This window comes from Manis javanica, chromosome 3 (assembly GCF_040802235.1).
Source record: "Manis javanica isolate MJ-LG chromosome 3, MJ_LKY, whole genome shotgun sequence".
Lineage (NCBI taxonomy): Eukaryota > Metazoa > Chordata > Mammalia > Pholidota > Manidae > Manis > Manis javanica.
Window position 1 is genome coordinate 58,520,062 of NC_133158.1, and position 24,571 is coordinate 58,544,632.

The 24,571-nt window shown below is 48.0% G+C and overlaps 1 protein-coding gene across 1 annotated transcript in view; it reads right to left on the bottom strand.

The window, feature by feature from the left end:
• The window catches only part of PDIA5 (protein disulfide isomerase family A member 5), an 88,006-nt gene that overhangs the window by 51,440 nt on the left and 11,995 nt on the right, over nt 1–24,571 (bottom strand). Inside the window, exons 2-5 of the mRNA XM_017671811.3 lie at nt 16,434–16,560; nt 13,537–13,624; nt 5,252–5,335; nt 4,953–4,998 (exon numbers count right to left, since the gene is read on the bottom strand). Coding sequence (XP_017527300.2) covers nt 4,953–4,998; nt 5,252–5,335; nt 13,537–13,624; nt 16,434–16,560 — 345 coding nt within the window. The remainder of the gene's footprint in view (nt 1–4,952; nt 4,999–5,251; nt 5,336–13,536; nt 13,625–16,433; nt 16,561–24,571) is intronic.

A 24,571-nucleotide genomic window follows, 5' to 3' on the forward strand; every position in this document is an offset into this window, starting at 1 on the left:
CCACAAAACCCAAGAATGGACTAACAGGTACCAAAGGGAAAGGGACTGGGGAGGATAGGTGGGTAGGGAGGGATAAGGGGGGGAAGAAGGGGGGTATTAAGATTAGCATGCATTGGGGGGATGGGAGAAAGGGGAGGGCTGTACAACACAGAGAAGACAAGTAGTGATTCTACAACATTTTGCTATGCTGATGGACAGTGACTGTAAAGGGGTTTATAGGGGGGACCTGGTATAGGGGAGAGCCTAGTTAACATAATATTCATCATGTAAGTGTAGATTAATGATAACACAAAAAAAAAAAGAAAAAAGAAAGAAAAGGGGGATTACTCCCTGATAGGATAAAACTAATTGTAAATCAATGATTAATGCATGCTTTAAATATCCTTAATTTTGATCACTTAAAGGGTGTCAGATGATTGGCTATGGAGGTACATTTTTCTGATAATACTCCTTTCTCTTGAAAAAAAAAAAAACAGTTCCTGTGTGGTGACCTCCAATGAGTTCTACACAATGGTATAAAGAGCATATCAAAGTGTAGGCAAAGGGTCTGTTTGTGTTTATACAGAAGATCAAAGCCTAATTTGGCTACCCAGAAAATGAACTAAGATATGATATGAAGAAGAACTTCCAACATCAACATCCTCTGGAAGATGATCATCAAAAAACTTCAACAAAGATCCTGGCGCTGCTACAACTGTAGCTGCATTCATCCCACTGGTTCCTGGACTTGCCATGGGAATGAAGAAGGAGATATCTAAGCTGGCCTGTGCATACAGTAAAACAAATTTGACTGGATCTATACTGTTGGAACTCAACCAAGAATTAGGAGAAGTGCAAGTTGTAGTGTTCCAAAATCTTACAACTACAGACTATCTACTGTTAAAAGAACATATGGGATGTTAACAGTCCCCAGGAATGGGTTGTTTTAATTTGTCTGATTTCTCTCAGACTGTTCAAGTTCAGTTGGACAATATCCACAATATCATAGACAAGTTTTCTCAAATGCCTAAGGTGCCTAACTGGTTTTCTTGGTTTCACTGGAGATGGCTGGTAATTATAGTTCTGCTTTGGTTATGTAACTGTACTCCTATCATGTTAATGTGTGTGCGCAATTTAATTAGTAGGTTAAAACCTATACATGCTGAAGTTACTCTACAAGAAGATATGTCAAAGAAATAATCAATCTTCCCATGTTTTCTTCCGCCTGCTACTTCTATAGCTTTTCTTCTTCCTTCCTAATTACAAGCCTTAAATAGAATTCGTGCCTCATATCGAATTTACCGAGTATCATAATTCCTCCAAGTGGTAAAGATACCTCAAGACAAATGCTGGGCATAGAAGCCACAGGACATAAATATGCAAAGAAGTAAAAAGCTAACCTTTTCAAACAATATGGCTTCTCTCTCACTTACCAACTTTACATTTCCCTGTATGGCCCCGGAAGATGACTGGTTAGCCAGAGATGGGTAAGATTCCTCAAGGGAGGAACAACTTAAGACAGGCACAGTCACAGGGGGGCCATCAGGTGAGAAATTGGGGATCAACAGAGGTGAGACTTAGAACCTCACCACCCCTGTTCTGAGAGAAATCTTCTGCATCCGTGGACGTTTTATTGCCCGTGTCTAGCTTGGATTAACACATAGTCTACAGGCACACACCTGATCATCTACATTTGCTCTCTTACAACACTAAACTATGTTTTCTACCTTTATCTTGCATCTACCTACCACTGCAGCATTTTATTAAAAATAATAATAACAGAGAGAAATGTGGTATCCACATATAAATCAAGTATAAAAATCAAATATTCATATTTGAACTGATTGTTTATAGTTCATAATGTGTGATGACTGCCCTTGTACTGTTCACCATGTAACTTATTCACTATGTAAGAATTTGTTCTCCATGTAAGAACTTGTTCGTTATGCTTCAGAAGATTGGAGACTGATGAAAATTAGGCTTGGGGTGGATTAATGATTGTTCATTGAGCATTGACTCCCCTATACAGAATTTTATTGTTGTTAACAACCATTTGATAAATAAATATGAGAGATGCCCTCTCAAAAAAAAAAAAGTACAGACTTCCAATTATAAAATAAATAAGTAACTGGGATGTAATGTATAGCGTAAGGAATATAGTCAAAATATTGTAACAACTTTGTATGGTGATAGCTGGTAGCTAGAATTATCATGTATATAAATGTTGAATCACTGTGTTATATACCTGAAACTAATGTAATACTGTGTGTCAACTACCCCTCAATAAAAAATAATTACCTACAAAAAAATAAATAAATAAATAAATGGAAATACATCCTGTGCTCATGGATAGGAAGAATTAATATTGTCAGAATGGCCATCCTGCCTTAAACAATCTACAGATTCGATGCAATCCCTATAAAAATAACAACAGCATTATTTAACAAACTAGGGCAAATACTTCTAAAATTCATACGCTGAGAAGGAAGAATAAAGCTGGGGGGATTATGCTCCTCAACTTCAAGCTCTACTACAAAGCCACGTCAATCACAACAATTTGGTACTGGCACAAGAACAGACCCATAAATCAATGGGAGAGAATAGAGAGCCCAGATATAAACCAAAGCATATATGGTCAATTAATATACGATAAAGGAACCATGGATATACAATGGAGAAATGACAGCCTCTTCAACAACTGGTGTTGGCAAAACTGGACAGCTACATGCAAGAGAATGAAACTGGATTCTTGTTTAACCTCATACACAAAAGTAAACTCGAAATGAATCAAAAACCTGAATGTAAGTCATGAAACCACAAAACTCTTAGAAGAAAACATAGGCAAAAATCTCTTGAATATAAACACGAGCAACTCTTTCCTGAATGCATCTCCTCGAGAAAGGGAAACAAAAGCAAAAATAAACAAATGGACTACACCAAACTAAAAAGCTTCTGAACAGCAAAGGACACCATCAGTAGAACAAAAAGGCATCCTACAGCATGGGAGAATATATTTGTAAATGACATATCTGACAAGGGGTTAACATCCAAAATATATAAAGAACTCACACACCTCAACACCCAAATAGCAAATAACTCTATTAAAAAATGGGCAGAGGATATGAACAGACAATTCCCCAAAGAAGAAATTCAGGTGGCCAACAGGCACATGAAAAGATGCTCCACATCACTAATTATCAGGGAAATGCAAATTAAAACCACAATGAGATATCACCTCACACCATTTAGGATGGCCAACATTGAAAAGACTGGGAACAATAAATGCTGGGTAGGATGCGGAGAAAGGGGAACCCTCCTACACTGCTGGTGGGAATGTAAACTAGTTCAATCATTGTGGAAAGCAATATGGAGGTTCTGCAAAAAACTAAAAACAGAAATACCATTTGACCCAGGAATTCCACTCCTAGGAATTTACCCAAAGAAAACAAGATCTCAGATTCAAAAAGAAATATGCACCCCTATGTTTATTATAGCACTATTTACAATAGCTAAGATATGGAAGCAACCTAAGTGTCCATCAGTAAATGAATGTATAAAGAAGATGTGGTACATATACACAATGGAATACTACTCAGCCTTGAGAAGAAAACAAATTCTACCATTTGCAACAACATGGATGGAGCTGGAGGACATTATGCTCAGTGAAACAAGTCAGGTGCAGAAAGACAAGTAACAAATGATCTCTCTTATTTGTGGAGTATAACAATGAAGCAAAACTGAAGGAACAAAACAGCAGCAGACTCACAGACTCCGAGAAGGGACTAGCAGTTACCAAAGGGGAGGGGTGTGGGAGGGTGGGTGGGGAGGGAGGTAGAAGGGGATTGAGGGTATCATGATTGGTACACATGGTATTTGGGGGGGTCACAGGGAAGACAGTGTAGCTCAGAGAAGACAAGTAGTGACTCTGTGGCATCTTACTACACTGATGGACAGTGACTGCAATGGGGTATGGGGGGACTCAATAATACGGGTAAATGTAGTAACTACATTGTTTTCCTTGTGAAACCTTCATAAGAGTGCATATCAATGATACCTTAATAAAAATAATAATAAAAGAGAAAAAACAAAAGGAATGAGTGTTGGTAGAGAAACAAATGACCAGGGACACAGGGAAGAGATGGGAGGGGAGAAGCACTGCTAGCTGCACAGACAGAAGGACAGACAGGAAAGAATGGAAGGAGACTCAGATGGACAAAGAGACAAGAGTGGGGTACAGGACCCAGCCCTGTCTGAGAAGCAGAAGAACCAGAGAGAGTGAGTCCAGCATATGCTGGGAACAGAAGCAATACAGACTCCAGCCAGGGCAGTGGGAGGTGGCCGGATCAGAGGGAGAAGATGGTCTGAGGAAGAGAACAGACATGCTGAAGGAGGTGCTCCTACGGCAGGAGGCGGAGGACTCAGGGCTTAGGCAGCTGCTCGGGGTACGAGAACAGCACCTGCAGGTCACAGGTTCTACACACCTATTTCCACCAATGCTGTTCCATTAACTCCAAATTGGATTTGCAGGAGTGTAACAGTTCTGCATCTGGAACAAGCTGCATTAACCCACCACTGCCACTCACCTGTGCCCACATCCTGTGCTAATCTGGGCACGGCAAGTCCCCTGCAGCCTGTAGGTGGCCACCGCAGCCACTAGTGCAGAGACTATGGAGGGCTTGAGGCCATGGCAAAGGGAGCCCCAGGCCTGTGGAGGGTGAGGCATGATATTACACGCCTCACAACTGCTGACAGAGTCACGAACTTTATCTACTATGTGGGCCATCCCCATTGTGCTAACAGTTACAAGCTTTTTCGGATATTCTGCTGACATATGCTCTAGATATAAGAATCCCTCAAGCCCTTGAGAAGAGCTATTTGTGCAATGTGCCCTTCCTTCTCTCAGAAAGAACCGGCCGTCCTCCTGGCAGCCTTGCAGACTTCACCTCTGCTGAGAATGAGGAAGGTAAATTTACCTTAAATGTCACAGCTCGGTTATATTCAGTATGAAATGCACCATCCCTGTCAAATGAGGAGAAAAAGGTGTTAACTTTAAGAATGGTGGTGAAGACACATACCTTTGGTTTCCTGCTGCATCTTAATAAGATTCAGCTATTAAACATAGTTTTTTTTCTTTTAAGAAGTAACTGTAAACACACACACACAAAATCATTCTGAAATAAAATTAAACTAACTAAAAGTCACTGTTCACTGAGAATACCAATGAAAGCTTTCAGCACTTACATGGAAATTGGAAATGCCCACATGTACTTACTGGTAATGGAATAATTCGACCTTTTTGTCCTTTGGGCTGAGATCAACTTTCATCTTCTTGCACAATTTTCTACTCTCTGCATCACTGAAAGACACAAATATCAGGAACCATTTGTTACCTGAAGACTTCACAAAGGTGTTGACAGAGTGAAATCTGCTGGTGGCCAAAGAAAAAGCCAGCTCACTTGGAATTCTCAATAGCATGTGAGACCCTCATTACAGATGGGATCTGTAGGAAGGAGAATAACCAACAGGATATGGGCTGATAAGGAAGGACAGGGACAAGCAGACAGGGAGGATGCACCATTACATGCAGGGGGCAACACAGAATGGTCTGGACAAAGGAAGTGCCCTAGCTCCAGGGGCAGATAGTCCATTCTAAAATGAAAAATAAATTCACAGTTTAGCTTAATAGCTTCCAATCTGGCTGCTCATTAGATTTATCTGGGGAAATTTTTTAAAATACTGATTCCCTGGCCCTCACCAGATCATTACTTCAGAATCTCTAACTAGGGCCCAGGCAAAGTTTTGTGTTTAAAGCTCTAACGTATGCTACCTGCTGTATATCACCTGACCAGGATAAGAGGAAAATGTTCTATAATGCTGAAGAAATTATGAAATCTGACCAGTTATTATCAAAGACCAAAAAAATAAAGGGGGAAGCTTCAGGGAAGTGCTAGCAGCTGCCATGTCACTCTTACAGTTCTCCTATTAAGGAAATATCTGTGTCGCTCCTCATTTACAAAGTGCTAATGCATGATCTCATCTGATCTTGCCTTCCTTCCTGCTGGAAGGACGGATATCTCAAAATGCTGGACAAGCGGCATCATCACCAAGAAACCTACTAGAAATGTTAACTCTCAGCCCAATCCCAAACCTACTGAATCGAACTGTGGTTCTCGAGCAGTTGTGTTTTGAGGAGTCTTCCAAGTGACTCGGATGCATGCCACCATCCCGCACTGGCTCTTCCTCCCGTCCCCACCCTCCATGGGTTTCACCCCCCCTGTGCCCTGCACCAACCCCGAGACTTGACCTGCCCTCACAGCTTCCGCACGACCTCACCACACTCAGCCAAGTCTGCCCAACAGCCAGTTAAAGGCAGGCAGTTATCCCACCCATGAGAAGCCCGCTCCTTACTTCCTGGCCCTCTCCCCAGATCTGAATGGACTCCGTGAACACATCCCAGCTACCCATCTCCCACTGGTCCCTGCTCACACCATGTGAGAAACCTTGTTTTGCCAGGTATGACAACCTCCCCCCTGTTCATACACCGTACTGCCTTCTTTGGCCATCAGCTTCACATAGCTGGCCACCTGCCCTAGAACAGATAGACTAATGAGAGATGTGTGTCAGTCAGAGACAGGGAGTGTCAGGCACTCCCAGGGCTGCCCTCCCACCTCCACCCGACCCGGGCCCAGGGTTTTCCCCGGATCTGGTCCTGTCTGTGCAGCTCTCACTGCAGCCACTGCAGCTCCCTGTCCCTGACTCAAGAACTTCATGTAGAACCCAGAAAGGCAAGGCTAACACTGCAATGGTGACTCCCCAAGGTGGTGGGGTGTTTGAGGATAGGAAGCCCAGAGAGAAGAGACAAGGTGGGGGTGGAGAGGAGATGCAGAAGGCCTGTCAGAGCCGCGCGCAGCGCCGGTTTCTGGAAACTCTTACCCTAAAGCCCTGTGGGGTACCATAGTCGCCTCCACTGACAGTAGCTGTTACCGCTTGGGTTTGCTCATCCCGCAGAGGCTCTAGGGTGGAGCCACAAAGACAGGAGGCAGGTCTGAGAACACCTGCATGTAGGGCACCCTTTCCCTGCCTGAGTTATATCCCCCAGAGAGAGGGCTTGACTAGGATGTTTACAGCCACTCACTTGGCACGCTCCCTCTCTAGCTTTGTTCTGCTGGGCTCAAATGTTTTGGAGACAACCTACTGACCACCCAACTGCAATGACTAATAGCAGCTGGGGCAGCAACCAGGCCTCAGGCCTGTGGGACTCCCTTGGCCCCATCCTGGCATCCAGCAGGGCACCTACTGAATCAGGGCCTGCTCACACTGCCACACCTGAGGTGGCCACTCAGCAAGCCAGATGACCTAAGAGAGGCAACCCCCGTGCCGGCTCTCTCTTCCATCCAGCCTGGCTGGCAGCCTCTTCCTGTGACTTTCACAAAGCAGACTGGTGTCATTCCAACCCCAATCCCTGCCTGCTCTGCCAGAACTGACCCCATGGGGAGGTCTCACTGCCGCGGCCTTAGGACCCCTGTGAGCCCAGGCCAGGCTTAGGAGCAATGCTGTAAACCAACCAACTTAGCTGAGCAGAGCTGGGAGGGCACACAGGTTGTCCTGCCTGCTCCTCAGTGAGGACCAGCCTGCAGCCCAAGGCCCCTGCTCTGGTTACATGAAACACACACACACACACACACACACACACACACACACAAATGCGAATGTACACACTCCCAGAGGGGGTGGGGAGATGGCTTCCTGTCGTCTCTGAGCACACACCCCAGACCCTGCAGCCCTCCCACACTCCATTCCCTGACATCTTTCTCTCCGCAGCACAATACCACATCTGACCAAGATGTCCACTGACAGTCACCCCTATCAGAAATGTCTGCTCCATGAAGGCAAGGGCTTTGTTTTGTTCAAAGCTACTTCCCAGGGTTAAAGTGGCAGCTGGCACAGAGCAGGTGCTCTATAAATAACCTGAGTGAACCAGTGAATGAATGACGCCCTCTTCTCGGGGCTGCGATGAGGCTCTGCGCTTCTGGCTTTCTGGGCTCTGACTATTGAGCTCCAGGAACCCTGTCAGGTGACAATTCCTAACAGTGCTCTCTCAGATCAGCTCCCCTCCCTCCTATGACTCTGTTTCTCAGGGTGTATAAGAGCGCATGTATGTGCACATGTGCACTAATTACACAGTACAGGAAATAAAAGTCTTAGGAGTTCAAGAAGGGGTTACAGACCCAAAAGGACTGATAGATAAAGTATGATTAATTGACCCACTGGCTACCGGCTGTCTACCTCCCCTCCCCAGCCTGTGACTGAGACTCTAGGGAAAAAAAGACAAAGGCATGAGCAGGGAAATGAGATGTTTTTCTGGAGTGGAGAGGGAGGGAGAAAGCCACCACAGATCATGGAGAGTAGAGTTGACTGTGCAAAGGCCCTTACCCACCACTCCCCTGACAGTCCCACAGGAACCAGCCAGCACTCTCTGCTAGGGAGGCTGCAGCCCCACCTCCCTCTGTCCAGCTCCCTGCTATACCCCAACTCCCTTGGCTCTCCCCACGGAGAATGTGGAGGAAAAGATTACAGAGGCCTGTGCACCCTTCCCGAAACACCCCCAGCCCAGACACACACATGTGGATGCTTTGTTTCGGGGGTGAGTGGCTAGTCGTCAGAGTGGCAGCTGCCGATGCTGGGTGCTGTGTTTACTAATCGTCATCTGTAGTGATGGCCATTCAAGAGACTGGCAACGCACACTCCTGGGAGTCACATGGGAGTAAAGGTCAGGGGTAAGGGCAGGGGGTCAAGGAGCAAGGTGCTAGAGGCTCAGTCAAGAGCACTGTGGAACTTTCACGAGTTGTGGCCTCAGCACCAAAGCCTCCCTGGAGGAAGGCCCACTGCCAGCTGGAGTGACGACAGCTTCCAGATGGGGCTCTGCCTTGAGTCTGCCTGTGACCTCTAGCAAGGCCCCAGTTTCCTGAGATGCAAAACACAGTTGTCCACATAAGCTGGATGGTGCTTTCAATTCCTCTACAGGGTCAAGTATTAGTAAAGCACCAAAGCAGGCTGGCCTTATCCTGACAGATGAACCAGGAGCCAGAATGCAGGACAGATACTGAATATACAAAAGACGATCTGCACCTCCGTCATCTCTCTCCTAGCCTCCCGACAGGGCCTTCACTCAGCCAGGCGGCATCCTCACATTCACACAAAGCACAGGCAGCCTCCTAAAGCAGAGATAGGAAGCTGAGAACCAGAGGCAAGGCCCCCAGCCTATCCTGGCCACTGTATGCTCCCTGCTAACCCAGCCTTCCTGGGTTCCACCACCTACCTACGAAGGGTAAATCTCCTCCCACCTGCAGGGTCTAACCTGGCAGATTCTGAACAGAAGGACCTGTGACCCCTGTGAATAGATAGTAAGTGCTCTCACTTCAGACATGAAGGAAATAGGAGACAAGGAGCCACTGAGCAAGAAATACTATCAATGTGACTGTTAGGTGCCAAAACCAAGAGCAGTAAGAAAGACTGGAGCCAGAGGACACAAGGCAGGAGACAGAACAGTCCTGGAACACTTGGGCCCTAAAATGGTGGTCCTCTCTGATGAAGGGACTTGCTGCAATGAAGATCCCCCCCGGCTGGTTGCTCTCTTTGGCACCTACCTCAAGAAGGCACATAGTAAGGTGAATTAGGCAGCACAGTGAATAAAAGTGATGAGAATAAGAGAGGAGTGTACATTTCCTCCTCTACCTGCCTCTCCAGCCCAGCAATTATAAGGCTCTGCTCCTCGGCTGGGGACATGTCACCCCAACGCATATGTGACCACCTGCCAGGAGGTATCTGAAGCCACAACATAAACACAGCTCTTCTTCTGAGAGTCTATTTTATCCCATGGTCAGTAATGTTAAACACACTTAAACAAGAAGGAGCAAATGCTAAGTTCAAATCACTTTTAGAAGAAAACACAGGACTTCAACATTTGTTATGCCTGCCCATCTTGGCAGGCCCCAAATCTTACATCTGGGAAGCCGTACTGCTCCAGGGAAAATAAAGCAGATGGGAGAAAGAGAACAGGGAAGAAGGAAAATGTGGTTAGGTAAATGATCCTAAACCCACAGTGTGTGCTTGGTAGCACAGCCTGAGCCCAGTGAGAATCAGCCCCAGGCATTAGCAGACCAGGCACAGCTCCCACCTGCTGGCTCCCACTCGGCTGCACAGACAGCAGCACTCCATGCCAAGGCTAAACCCTGGTGCCAGGCTGCAGGGCACGAGGGGAATACTAATGCCCTCACACACGACCCACTTAACAGCCAGGCAACCACCACCAGCCAACCCGTGTGGCTGCTGAGGTCTGGGCCAGGAGGTGGAGTGAGGGAAAAGGAGAGCTGGCAAGTCCCTGGACAGAAGCCAGGCACAGAGCCACGAGCTGCAGGGCCTGCGACCTGGGAGAAAACCAGCAAGGGGTGTGTGCCTGCAGGTGTGCAGGCAGGGGAGGAGCAAAGAGCCAGCAAAGAGAAAGAAAGAGGGAAAGAAAAATCCATGCAGAGAACACAGGAGGGCAAAGGTCAAAAGAATGGGGGAGGCAGGCAGCCTGAGAAGGCAAGCTACAGAAACTAGGAAGGAAGGCGGAAGGAAGAGGGAGAGAAACCCCGAGGGAACAACAGGCTAGACGTAAGCAGATACCAGACTAGGGAGAGACACAAAGAGGGAAAGACACCCCTCCACCAATAAAAACCCCAGAAGACACAACTCTGCCACATACCTAAACACATACACACTGTACGCTAACCCTGGCAGCTTCCAGAATTTTCTGAACCAGGATATTTAGGGATGAGAGCAATCTGAAGACTAAACTATGAGGTTCACACACAATTAAACTGAAGCCCATAGGGGGCAGTGACTTGTAGTAGGTCCCTCGGCTACATGCTGACAGAGCCTGGCCTCAAAGCCAGGTTCACTGACCTGCAGTCCTTCAAGTTCCAGGGCACCCCATTCTGAAGGGTCAGAGCCAAATGCCCTGAGCACCAAGCTGACTTCTGTTCCCAAAGCTTTCCTCAGGGGCATCCTCACAACACCCAAGGACAGGTTGTTGAACAGACACACCATCTCCCCTCCAGTTTCTCGGAGTGCCTGAGCCATCTTGCCCAGATGAAAAATAACGATAGTAGAATGGGAGCTCACATTTAAATTTTATTCTAGAAAGAACTTTCATTACCTGGTCCTCACCACAGACCTGGAAACGGGGCAGAATTTGTCCTACTGTCTCATTACAGGCAAGGAAACATACTCGAGGTAACCAACCTGTCCAAGGTCAAAGGGCCAGTTAGGAGCAGGGCTGACCTTCAAGCCAGGCCTCAGCCATTATTCTTCACAACTCCAAAGACGTCTCCAAAAACAGGAATGCCCTGTTTTCTTCACCTGCCCTTTAAGGGGGCAAGCAGAGTGAGCTGTTCACTCCTGACCTTCCTGTCACCCCATGCCAAGCCACCAAGCTTCCAGCCCTTCACTGGAAGGGCAGAGAGCAGGGCTGGAAAGGATCTGCGATGCGGAACCTCAGCGGGGCCTACTCTGGCTGACCACCCTCTATGGAATTGCGTGGGTTAAAAAGTGAGCAGACATTAGCTCCTCTCCACTCACATACTCCATAGCAGACAGCAGCAAAAAGTGTTCCCTAGAGTGTATCTACCCAGCCCGGAGCACCTCCTTCAGACTCACGCACACAGACTGAACGCAGTCAGGATGTCAGCAAGAGCTCTGATCACGGGGCACCACGGTTACCACGGTGGGTTCCTGTGATGATTTATGGGGCATGCGCAGAGGCCTAGGAGCGGGAGTGGCCAGGCAGGAGGGCCGAACCAGCTCACACCTGGGCGATCTCCTGGTGAAGTAGCGGTCCGTTAGAACTGCCACCCAGGGATACCTACGTGGACTAGAGTTCTGTCCCTTGGCCTGCTCTGGGAAGATCTAGCGGCATCCTACCTCTGGTTTCAAACTCAGACCCAGATATTCTTGCTCCCAACATAATCCATTACGGTACCATAATCCATCAACTTACCTGAACTATTTTAAAAGCTACTTAATGTTTCAGTTTATACTTCCTTTTAGAGGGATAAATTAAGCAGCAAGTACGTGGAACAGTCTATCCTTTTGTCTTAAGGTTACCTCTTTTAAGATCTCATGTGCTATGCCCTCCCTGCAGTTTCATTTCAGCACATGGGAAGTCGCAGCTTTATTCCTCCCACTGGCACTTTCACTGACCCCAGACCTGTCTCCACATGAGCCCTAAACCCTTATCTTCTTGGTCTGTCTCCACACACTAACCTCACCCCATGTATCCTGCCAACCAGGAAATAGAGCAAAGTCAGAGGACCCCAGGCAGGGCTGGGGGATCCCAGCACAGGGAGCTGCATAAAGGGAAAGCCAGGGTGCTTTACTCTGGGTCTTTGCCCCAAAAATGAATCCTGTTAAGCTTTTCTCAACCTTTCCAGGCCAAACGAAGTGATGCCTTCCTCTCACATAGTCTACAGCACCTCCTCCCCTGGACTGTGATCGCCTCGCTGGCTGGCTGCCTCCTCCTCGCACACTGAGCTCCTGAGCTCCCGAGCTCCCTGTTACCCTACCCATCTGTGTATCTTAAAGCACATGGTACGTGCTCAGGAATGTCTGCTGAACAGACCCAGGTGGAGGCAGCAACTAAACCAAAGCGCTTCTGCCATTTCTGCCACTGACAAGCCCCAGAGGAACTCCCTATGATAAGGCTCCATCAGCCTGGCAGGCTGGTGTCACCATCAGACACGGAGATTCCAAAGCGGCCTGTCCCCTCTAATAGGCTGCTGCTTAGCCAGTCACCCAGAGCCCTCCTGGTAAAACATGGGTGACAGAGACACCAGGAAGACAAGAACACTTTCAGACCAACTATGCACTTGAATTAACCAATGGCCAAGATCTCACCACTGTCTAGTGGACAGCCCCTTCCATGAGGCTAGTATCTGAATAAATCGGGAAGGGTGAGGCCAGATCGAGGCGCGCACACGCACATACACGCATACAGCAAACAGTGTATAGCTAAGACTTCTTCTCATGGTCTCAGTCAATGCTTTGCCAAATAGAATCTCCCTCAAACCCCTTGAATCATGGGCAGGACAAACTTGAGGTCATCAACTTATAAATTAGGTCTGTTCCAGGAGTTCATTGGCAAAATAGCCGTTTTAGAACTCAGACTCAAGAGGAAGACAGCAGTGGGGGGGACCCCACAAAGTTCACTTAACTAACTAAACAGGGTGGTAGCAGACTGTGACTCAACAAGAACAGGTGCATTCAAGGTTAAAAAGACCTTTATGAGCCATCCAGGAAAAGCCCTGCCTCCTTCCCCAGCAAAGCCCTGCCTCCTCCCCACGCTAACAAGAGCACAGTCTGCCTGTTCTCCTGCTTCCCCTCCTCCCCTCTTCCTGCAGCAATCTCTCCATCAGGTCCTCTTTTCCAGAGTGCCAATCAGAGCCATTCCCTACCCCACCCATCAAGGCCCCACGGACCCCTGCCCTCCAGCCACAGTGCCCCGTCCCCTGGACGTACCCACAGTCCACCCAGCAGATGGTGCCCTGACCTTTCACGGCCTGGGCCACAGTGGACAGTAACCTGAGATGACTTTCCGCTGCAGCCGCTGTAAAAAAAAAAAAAGAAAAAAATTAATCATCTGTGCCCAAGCACAGCAAGACCATCCCTGCCATCTACCCTCAGGGACAAGGAAGGACGGGGACCAGTCCTAGAGGCAAGGTCCTAAGCACCAGTTAGAATAGCATCCCTGTGATCAACAGTCCTGTGAGAACAGCTCAGCTCTTCTCAGAAGCTCCTGCACTAAGCCACCCTCACACCTCACTCTTCCAAGGCTCTCTCTGCAGGATCTTCAACTCCCAGAAGAACCTCAGACTCATTACCTTTCTGGAAAAAATCCTGAAAATTCTACAGCCACAAAATCACAATTCTATAACTAAAGTAGGGAACAAGTTTGCCCACTCCACATTCGTCTGTCCTGGCGCCCAGCCTGGGAACTGACAAGGACAGGGACAGATCCTTCCGTCACCTCTGGTCACACACTCATCTAAGGGCTCTGCACAACCTGTAACTAAATGAGGTTTCAGTGGGACACTAGTCTCAATGGACCAATGCCAAGTGTACCCAAGTCCCATTTCACAGCCTACTTCCCTGGAAGAGCCAGCCCCAGCAGTGCCTCGGGGCCGCAGGAACACGGACTATGCCCTGGGGCGGGGTGCAGCAAACACAGGAAAGGAAGAGTTCTTCATGGGTCCAGGTGTCTGGGCAAAACACCTGGAAGCTATTGTAGGAGGGCAATGGAGGTTCTTGGGGATGGAGTTGTCTGCGGCCAGCAACGCCAGCCTGCAAGGGTCCACTACAGAGTGGCTGTGGAGTCTGTCACCTTCCTCTGTCACGCCTGTGAGCAAACCTGAACGGCCTAAGAGCTCACCAGGCAGGCCCTGGTAGGGAGGGCAGTCTGCCACCTCCCCCCACCAAAATCATATGATGTCCCAAAGCTAAGCAGAAATGATGTCTGAAATATTTGCCTCCACAGATCTTTTCTAGTGTAGATAACAGAAGCTGTTTGTGAACACACAGTGTGCTGAGCCTTTCATGGAAGCCAATAAAAAGCATCAGTGCACAGAAGTGTCTGGAGCACCCAAAGGGGTGCTCCCAGGAACCCGCACCAGGCAATCAGTGGGGACACGGGCAGCTGGGGAAGAAGGCCATGGCCCCACCGCTCAGGCTGCACTGGGAGGTGGTGGAGGCACCTGAAGTGCTCCCTCCCCAACCCTGCCGGTTGGTGGAGGAGAGGGAGCCACTGTTTGGAGGATGGGAGGTGCTGCTCCAAAAGGCCACTGAAGGGCACAAGCCTGGCAGCAGGCCTGGACAGAGAGGCGACAAGGTGAGACAATCGCCTGGCCCGCGGCACAGCAGTCCAAAGCGGGAGAAGTGCCGGAGCTCTTCTGCAGACAAATGAGACGGTGGCTGGATGAGGGCAGAGGAGAAAATGAGAGCTCCCCACGCCCTGCCTCCTGCCCCACGAGCCCCAGCCAAGTGACCCCACCTTCCCACTCGCTCACTTACCATAGCCAGGTCCTGGTCTCAGGGCCTTTCTGTCCCTGTTTCTTCCTCCCCAACAGCAGGAGAACCGACGTGGAGGCGGCATGGGGACCAGCTCTACCATCTACTAGCTGGCCCACCTCAGAGAAACAGCTATTCTCTCAGCTTCCATCTCCTCCCTTGTAAACCAGACATTACCTGACAACCCGCACAGCCTCCCTCATGGCGAACGAGTAAATGAGAATGTATCGCAGAATCCTGGTAAGATGATGACTTCATATAATGGGACCTACTCAGAGAAGGAACGGAATGTGTTCCTGCACTGACAACACCCAGTTCCAGAAGCATCCAAAGGGCTGAGCCATGCTTATTCAGGACCTATATCCCAGGCCTCAAGAGCAAGTCTGCTTCACCCTTGCCTCAGTTTCCCCCTACTCCTGGGAGCAGAGAATGTCACATGTTGGGCTCCCAACAATAACTTCAGGGAGTATGGCCAGGCCTTGGACAGGCACAGAGAGGCAGGGGCTGGGCTGCTTGGAGGATGCAGCTTCCGGAAGGACCCATATCCAAAGCATCCATCAGCCCCCAGAGCCAAGGAGCTCTGAGGATAAGCTGCCAGGGAACTGGCCCCACCACCAACTATTTGCTTTTTCAGGGCACAGAAAAGTTGGCATCGTTAGGAGCTATGGAAACACTTAGATCTGCTGGAACATCATCAACAGCCGGATGCTCAAAGTCACAGCCAAGAGCTAAGCAAACCTCTCCACTGACTATGCCCTCGCCAGCCTCAAGGTCAGAAGAGGCAAGCCATTGCTCCCATCCCCACCAAAGCCATCCTGTCCTGAGTCTGAAGCCCAGCCCAAACTCAGTCTTGTGTTCTGACTGAAGAGTGGAACAGATGGGGACCAGGCAAGGCCAGGGCTGCCAGCCTGGGTGCCCTGAGCCTGGGACCAATTCAGCTGGTGACACACCAGAGCTATCAGTTTATCAACAGCTATGGAGAAGCAAGTACCTGTCCAGGAAGCCAGAACACCCACCCCCAGGGTCTGCTCTCCTGTCCTCCTACACACACTTCCTCCCCATCCTGAGGGGGTAAGGGATTCCACAGGGCTTTTCCTAAGGAATACTGATGACAGAGAACTGAAATGACCTCTTAGGGATCCCAAAGCAGCAGAACTAACACCCCTCTGTGCCTCTGCCCCGGTCTTCTGGGGAAAGCTGACAAACCTGGGGTCCCTCAGACCCTCCCTGAGTGGCATTTGGTCCTAAGGTCTCTGCTTCCCGCCTCAGCCCCTACTCTTTCCATTCCCCACCCTTCCATCCCTTCCTATCCCACCCAAATGGATGACCCCAAAGCCAGGTCAGGCACTCACCAGATTTGGAGTAAAGCACCAGTACATTATTCCGGGTCCTGAGAAGTTTTTTCAAGTCCTTGGGGTCAGAGATTCTCTCGATGAGTGAGGAGACTTTCGTGGAGGACAGCCACATTGGCAGGACCACCTGGGGACCAAGGAGTCAAGGATGGTGGGCCCAGCTGCTCCCAGCTGCCCCAGAGAGAATGGTGCCCACTACATGCTGCCTAAGGTACACTGCACTTTAGCGGGATAAAGGCACACTGACCTACAACACTACACCTGGCTTTCCACCTCATCACCTCTCCAAGTCACCAACACCCCAGGACACTTCCCCAACCACTCCCAGTACCCAACTCACCGTCCTCTTCATGCACTTTTATAAAGCTGTATGCACTGCATACTACAGCAGCATGCTACATGGACATAATTGCCAGCTGCTCAAACAAGACCTCTTTGTGGGGGGGGGTCAGTGTCTGTATTAGACACTCTACTCAAATGCCATACACTGGAGCAATGTGAAAACCCCATCCCGCCTAGAAGTACCAAAGCACAAAATTCACATGGGGTGTGTGTGTTAAAAGTCAGAATAAGGAGCAGTGACACAGCAGATCCCCTCAACCAACCCACAAAGCTGGACAACATTCCCTCACCTAGTGGCAGAAGACACAACGATGACTGTGTGGGGAGACTAAATAGGAAAAGCTCTGCTGGGCTGACATCAGGCAGGGGGCAGAAATGTGTCCCTGACAGAAAACAAGGGGATTAAGTCTACAACCTTGAGATCAGCCATCCCCCTCAGCTCCTACCCCCTGCATTTCCCATCCCTTTTACAGAAATTTTCTCTGGGGAAACTGAGAAGCACAGAAAAACTAACCTAAAGACACAGTGATTTGGAGATCCTTTAATGACACAGCTGAGTTCCCAAATACCCACGGAGGACTCCTGGTAAACAAGTACCCTCACCCCCTCTCTATGCTTAGCCTCCTATCCACATGCTAGTGCCTTGCTCTTCATTAAGGGTAACCAAAATTCACCAGATACCTGAGGAAAGCCCTCAGCACAAAAGACAGATCAACCAATGGAAAGGTGAAGCTAAGAAGAAAAAGAAAAGGACAAAGATAACACCGTAACTATAATTATTATTCTTAGACAAATAAAATGGTGCATTCATAAAACAAGAATAGAGTGCTATGAGAAAGAACAGTCAAAGAGAATCAGGAAAAACTCTTGGAAAATAAAAGTCTCCTAGAAATAAAAAACTCTGATAGAGTTGAAAGTAGGATTGAAAAAAAACTCCTAGAAAATATAACAGTAAGATCATGAAATAAAAAACAGGAGAAAAGAATAAGAAAAATAAGGAGATGGATCCATTAAGTAAAGAACTAAATTCAAAGAACACCAGTAAAAGAAAGCAGAGGAAAAGAAATTATCAAAGAAAGAAACTCAAGAAAATATTCCAGAATTGAAGGAGTTGAGTTTCCAGTTAAGAGGGCCCAGCATCACGCTGATGGACACTGACCAGACTGGAGAGGGTAAGGGCTTGATAATATGGGTTAATGCTGAACCACTGCGCTGTGTATTTGAAAACATCGTAAGACTATACACCAATGATACCTTAATTTAAAAAGAAGTCCCACAGAGATGGGTAAGATTCCTCAAGGGAGGAACAATCTAAGACAGGCACAGTCGCAGGGGGGGCATCAGGTGAGAAATTAGGGATCAACAGAGGTGAGGCTTAGAACCTCACCCCCTGTTCTGAGAGAAATCTTCTGCATCTGTGGATGTTTTGTTGCCCTTGTGTAGCTTGGATTAATACTTAGTCCATAGACACACACCTGATCATCTACATTTGCCCTCTTACAGCACTAAACTATGTTTTCTACCTTTATCTTGCATCTATCTACCACTTTAGCATTTTATTAAAAATAATAATAATAATAATAATAAGGGAGAAATGTGGGATTCACATATAAATCAAGTATAAAAATAAAACGAATATTCATATTTGACCTGATTGTTCATAGTTCATAACGCGTGATCAAAACCGAAAGTGTCTGTGATGACTGCCCTTGCACTGTTCACCACGTAAGAACTTATTCACTATGTGTAAGAATTTGTTCACAATGTAAGAACTTGTTCGTTATGCTTCAGAAGATTGGAGACTGTTGAGAATTAGGCTTGGGGTTGATTAATGATTGTGCATTGAGTCCCCTATACAGAATTTTATTGTTGTTAACAACCATTTGATCAATAAATATGAGAGATGCCCTCTCAAAAAAATAAATAAATAAATATGTAAAAAAAAAAAAGGAATGGCCCAGCATCATAAATGTAAAAAGACTCTTGCTTTTTACGTATATCACTGAAAACTTTCAGAACTCTGGGGACAAAGAGGAGATTCTGAAGGATTCAAAAAAAAAAAAAAAAACACCACATACAAGAGATTAGCAGTCAGAACTGGCATAAGACTGCTTGTTCATCACACCTGAGAGGACAACCCAGCACTGCCTTCCTGATTCTCAAGCAACACATCTCCAACCGGAACTCTACAATCAGCCAAACCAAACATCTCTCAATTTTCAGGACAGATTTACTCAGACTTATGATCTTAGACGTGAAAAATTTATCACCAATGCACCCTTTCTCAGGAATCTGCTGGAACTAATACTCTACAAAAACAAGAAGTAAATGCAAAGTGAGAAGACATGGAACCTGGGAAACAAAGGCCCTAACAGAGGAGGAAGGCCAGAATGACCATGTTGATGGTGAAGAGAGGTCCAGAAAAACTGTTCTGCAACTGAACCAGAATGGAGCAAGGACAGGGGGTTACCGAGAAATGTGGTCAATAAAAGAGGCAACTGTACATTATCTGACATGCTTGATCGTATCAATCAGTTAAATAATCTGGCCAAAGTTACACAGCTAATCAGTAGCAGGGCCAGGACATGAACCACAGTCTGTCTGACCCCATGCCCTCTCAGTCCACTGTCTCCCTGCAGCCAGAAACGTCTTGAGTTGGGTCTGAGCTCTACCACTCAACAGCTAAATGCCTAAGCAACACCACTCAGCCTCCTAAGCCTGCTGCCTTGCACTGGACATGACACCTTCCTCCTGAGACTTCTGTGAGGATGAAATGGGACAACTTACCAAACATGCATAAATCCTAAAGCACTCCAATAACACCAGTTACCAAAATTCCGGCTCAGGAGAATAGAAGACAGAAATGTGGTCATAGTCTAGTGTTTCTAAATACAATCTGCCACTGAAATTGAAAGGGTCCTTCTTTCCAGGGTAAAACCATCGAGGAGTTGAGGAATTATGTTTCTGTCCTGCCCTGCCAGAGCTGTGTGCAATGCCTAGGAACCCACTGCCCTTCTGCAGCCCACCTTGAGAGCTCCCCAAAAGTTCATGCCACTATAATGTTACGTGTTATTCTATTCCTCCCAGGGCTCAAATGGACCTCAGACTAAAAATCCCTATCTCAATGCACATGATTAAAGGGGAAAAATAAAAGAATCGGTTGGAAAAACATATTGACACTGGTCTATGTTTAATCCTCAGATAATTTGGCCAGTCAGAAAAACAACTGCCCTAGCCCAGTGCCCTGGAACTCTGACCTGTAGCCCAGCCCTCCTGAGACTGGCAGGCACCTATGCTTTTGGAACTGGGGTTAGGGGCTGGCAGGGGATCCCAGTGCCCCCCTACCCAGGCAGCAAGGTGGTGTGCAGCTGGGCTGCAGCATCCACAAAGCAACTACAACAGAAATCACAGCAACTGAGCCTCACGGCCCAGCCACGGCTTCCTTTCCATAAAACCCAGTGAGTCCCTCGGATTGCCTAACGGTGGCCGCTCTCAGAGTGAACAAACCACTTGCCAGCCAGCCACTGAAGCCTCTGACCCATCGTTTACCCTCACACAGCAGAGAACTTAAGCTCAACCAGTGATTTACACTGAGCAAACTGATTGCTTGAACACCGTCACCTGGCATGACACTGGGGCTTAAACTGGGCACTGCCCACAGCCAGCCTGGTTTAGAACTCTCTTCCTCCCCATCTCAGCCCATCCCTAACCACCCGGTAGACTAAGAGCTCCAGAGGGAAGGGCCCAGCAGTGCCTGGCCCCTTGGAAGCCTTCAGGAAATGTTTGTCCAGCGTAATAACACATGACAAGCCGCACTTGTTACCACACTCCTGACCTCTGCAGAGGTCACCTGCTAGGAACAGATTATGGGGTGAGTCCACGGCCACCCTCAGGAGCCCAGGGGGGGCCACTCAGACCGGGGCTCTGGGCCGCAGCTGGTGGGAAGGGCGTGCAAGGCCAGGCTGGGGTCTTGGAAACCGAGTTCAAGAGCCTCATCTGGCTGTGATCTGAGACTAAACAGCAGCCCTGCAGGCTGGAGGTGGAAGGCCCAGTGGGGGGCTGCCCAAGTGGAAGGAAATGGGTCAGTCTGAGAGCCTAAGGGCAAAACAAGAGACCGCAAGGGTGATTCATATGCAGGCAAGGAAGGGAGAAGAGGCTAAGATGGACTGCCAGGATTCTGGGCTAGGGGTGTGCGACAATAACCACACAGGAAGCACGGAGAAGCAGCAGCAGATGAGGCTTTTGTCCTATGCTGAGGAAAGTGGTAAGCTCGGGGTGGACATGTGGACAGCTGGACATCCTGACACAGGTGGCCCCCAGGCTGAAGAGTGGGCCCCGAGGGGAGTGGCATCTCCAGGGTCAGGGTTCAGAGGGAGAAGACAAGGGAACCCCTCGGTAGAGGGAAGGAGGAAGAGGGATGGGGAGGAAGGTCAGGCTGAGAAAGGTGAGAAATGCTGCCTCAACACGGGCGGCCGGGGAGGAGACACACAGAAAAGCACTGATCTGTCTTCGATCTGCAGGCGCCTGTGGCAAAGTCCCCAGGGGATTCTGAGGCGCCAGCCTGCTGAGAAGAGAGCTGGGGTGCCAATGGGAGGAGCCCACAGCCCCACGGGCCACAAGGCTGGGCTGTCTCCACTGCCAACATCTGTGGGCACAGGAGAGGCAGGGTTCACCTAGAGAGGCAGGATCTGGAGATTCGGGAGCATGAGAGGACTGAGTCAGAACAGCCACATGCAGAGAGAACCAGGGGACTTGGTGCGCAAAGAGCTAAGATGCTAGGCTGAGCATCTCTGAGAAGCGGAGGACGGAGGGCCCCTCAGACACCAGGGGAAGTGCACTGCTTCTGGATTCAGACCTGGGTCACATGCAGGCACCATCATTTGTAGCAAGAGGGTCTCAGATGCTATTCACCTTCTCAGAGGGTTATTTCCCCACCCGTAAAGTATAAAGGCTAATACTTATAACCCCCTGGAGGGGAAGGCTGAGGATTAAATAAGGGGAGGAAAAGTACACAGAGAACCTGACATAATGCTTGGCTTGTGGAAGCACATAATAATCGCAATTATCTTCATTAGCACTATTAGTGAGACAAATCACAGATAGAGCAAGGACAACAGTAAAATGGGCACCACCTCTTCCTCTCCAGGGCCCTGCCTATAATCAGGCAGAACAGCAGGTCAGGGCAGGAAGGCACGCACACATACACACGGTCAGCGTCGGAGAACCTGGAATGACCCCCTTTTGCTCAGCAGGCCAAACCAAGAGCCAAAGAGCACATGTGGAACACTCCTTTCAGGTTTTGTGCCCATTTACCCCCACAACAACCTGATGAGTGGGTACTACCCTCACCCCAGATGAGGGAACTGAGGCTCGGAGAGGTTGAATCACTTAGCAGGGTCACACAGTAGGTAAGCAGCAGAGCTAGGAGGACTAGAGCTCAGGTCTCCCAGCTCCTGGCCACAGGCGGTCTTCTTCTTTCAACCCCACAAGCTCCCAGGATGTGGTACAACCAAGCAGAAAAGGAGCACCTCCTTCCCAGACAGTGCCCATCAAAGCAACCAGGAATCTTCCACAATCCCACCAAGCAAGGAGGATCTCAGCAGGGATTGGTAACTCCTGGTTCCTGCAAGCCCAAAGCACCCTGATGTCTGCCAGGGTTCTCAGGGCCCTGAGACAGCCCAGATCTGCTGTTATTCAGAGGTGTGTTCAGGAGCCCCTTTGCACATCATTCTCACTCTAAGGCACAGCACACACAAACTCCTCTCTTAACCTCTCCCACCAGCCCCAGCAGACTAATGAGATAAGAATCGTACACTTTTGAAAAATAATATGGAGGACAGTACTTGCCACATTTCACCCTCAGTTTTAAAAAGCTCCAGATCTCTAGGGCATGTGCCAGCACCCTGATGTTCTCTATGGCCAGGGACACTGTCTGTCGTTACAGTTATCATTCAGTGCAGATCATGAAGCCAGAGGTATTCACTTACATAGAAGCAGCTTGCTAAAGTAAGAAGATTTGAGGACAGAAGTTTAACATTTAGGAAAAAGGGTGGAGGTGGGACTTGACCTTTTTTGCTCTGTCACCTGAAAAAAAATACCCTTCTTATGTTGAGAGCTGTGAAGAAACCATTTAATTTGGTGTAACCCACATTTTTCTCAAAATAGTTTTGAAATGTCAGAATCTAAAAGTCTAGACTCTTAAGAAGCTGGTGGTAAAAGGATCCAGGAAAAATGTTAAAAACAGATGACCTGAACCTCACATCAGAGAACTTGAGCTGGCTAAGAATATGGGGCTAAAGGTTTGGTTGAAAGTGCCAGAAACCTAAGTTTCGTGCAGGCTTTGATATCTACTGGCTGTGTTATCTTGGACAAGTCCTCTCTCCTCTTTTCCTTCCTCTATAAAATAAAGGGGCTAAAGGTGATTTCCAAAGCCCTTCCTAGTTGTGACATGTGGCAAATCTATTCTCATGACCACTACCAAAGAAGTACTGTGGAATAATTATACTTTATGAAGGAACTGCTGAGTTTCTCAAGACACATGACCAACCACATTAAAAGCCACATCTTTCAATTTCCCTTGAAGCAAATGTGGCTCTGTGACTAAATTCCAGCCCCTGGAAGGTAAGCAGAAGTGTTATGTGACAACTTTTAGGAACTGTCCCTAGTAGACATTTTCATAAGTCTTCTTAGTCTCCTCCTCCTTCCTGCCATCTGGAATTTGAACAAGACGGCTGGAACTCAAGCAGCCAACTTGAGATAATGAGAAAGACTTGCTAAAGATGTGGAGTAACAAGATAGAAGGTACCTAGGGTCCTGATACCACAGAGGGATACACTCAGCCTAGAGCACCCCTTTTCAGGATTCCATATGAGTGAAATAAATGATCTTTTTAAGGCACTATCATTCTGAGTTTTCTGGCTCACTTACAAATAGATCTTGAGTACATACTGCAACAAAAGTTTTAACTAGAAAGAAATTAACAACTGTTCCGGTTGGGACATTTCAAAGTGTCTAAGGAATCACACCATGCATTATACTTTAGACAAATTGTCATAAGGAAGGAGACAGACAAATCAAGGGTTTGATTTACTGGGTTCCTCCTTATTACCCAGGTTTCACTATGCCTGCTCTTACCAGTTATCTCGGTCACCTGGTGACGGCTACCCATAAATGAAAAGAAAACTAACCAGTAATTCTCCAGTTTCCCGACCACCTTAGCCCTTTACTAATAAGGGAACCATTGCAGGAGACTGAAAGGCCAGGACATCCCTTGCAGTTCACAAGCTTGAGTTTGGCTGGTTGGTTTCCCCGAAAAGTACACTTCTCAACCGTCTTCACATGCCATCTCCAGCCTCCAGACAGCCCTCCAGAGCCAAAGATGCAAAAATCTCCTGAGGGACCTCAACTTAGAGGGCCTACCTAGAAGGCTGTATGAAATACGTCACTACACAGAATCCATGTCTGTGCTCTACCGTTCGTCCTTGGATAGCTCCAGTCGTCAGCAGGTTCAAATTCCTCCCCCTCCATGCCATTCCGTCAGCCTATCACATTCTGAAGATAGTGAACACATTCCCCTTTAGGATTCTGTAGGGGAACCCCAATTTCTCACATGTGCCCCCAAGGCCCTCACCATTCTGAGTAATCTGCCCTAATATCAGTCCTGCTCATGACTCTCAGAGCTATCCCAATGCTGGGGACACAGGGTCAGAGCCTGAACAGAGTAATGTGCTATAATAGACTGCAATGTATTTTTGGAAATAAATACATATGCTTTCATAATTCAAAATACAGGAAAT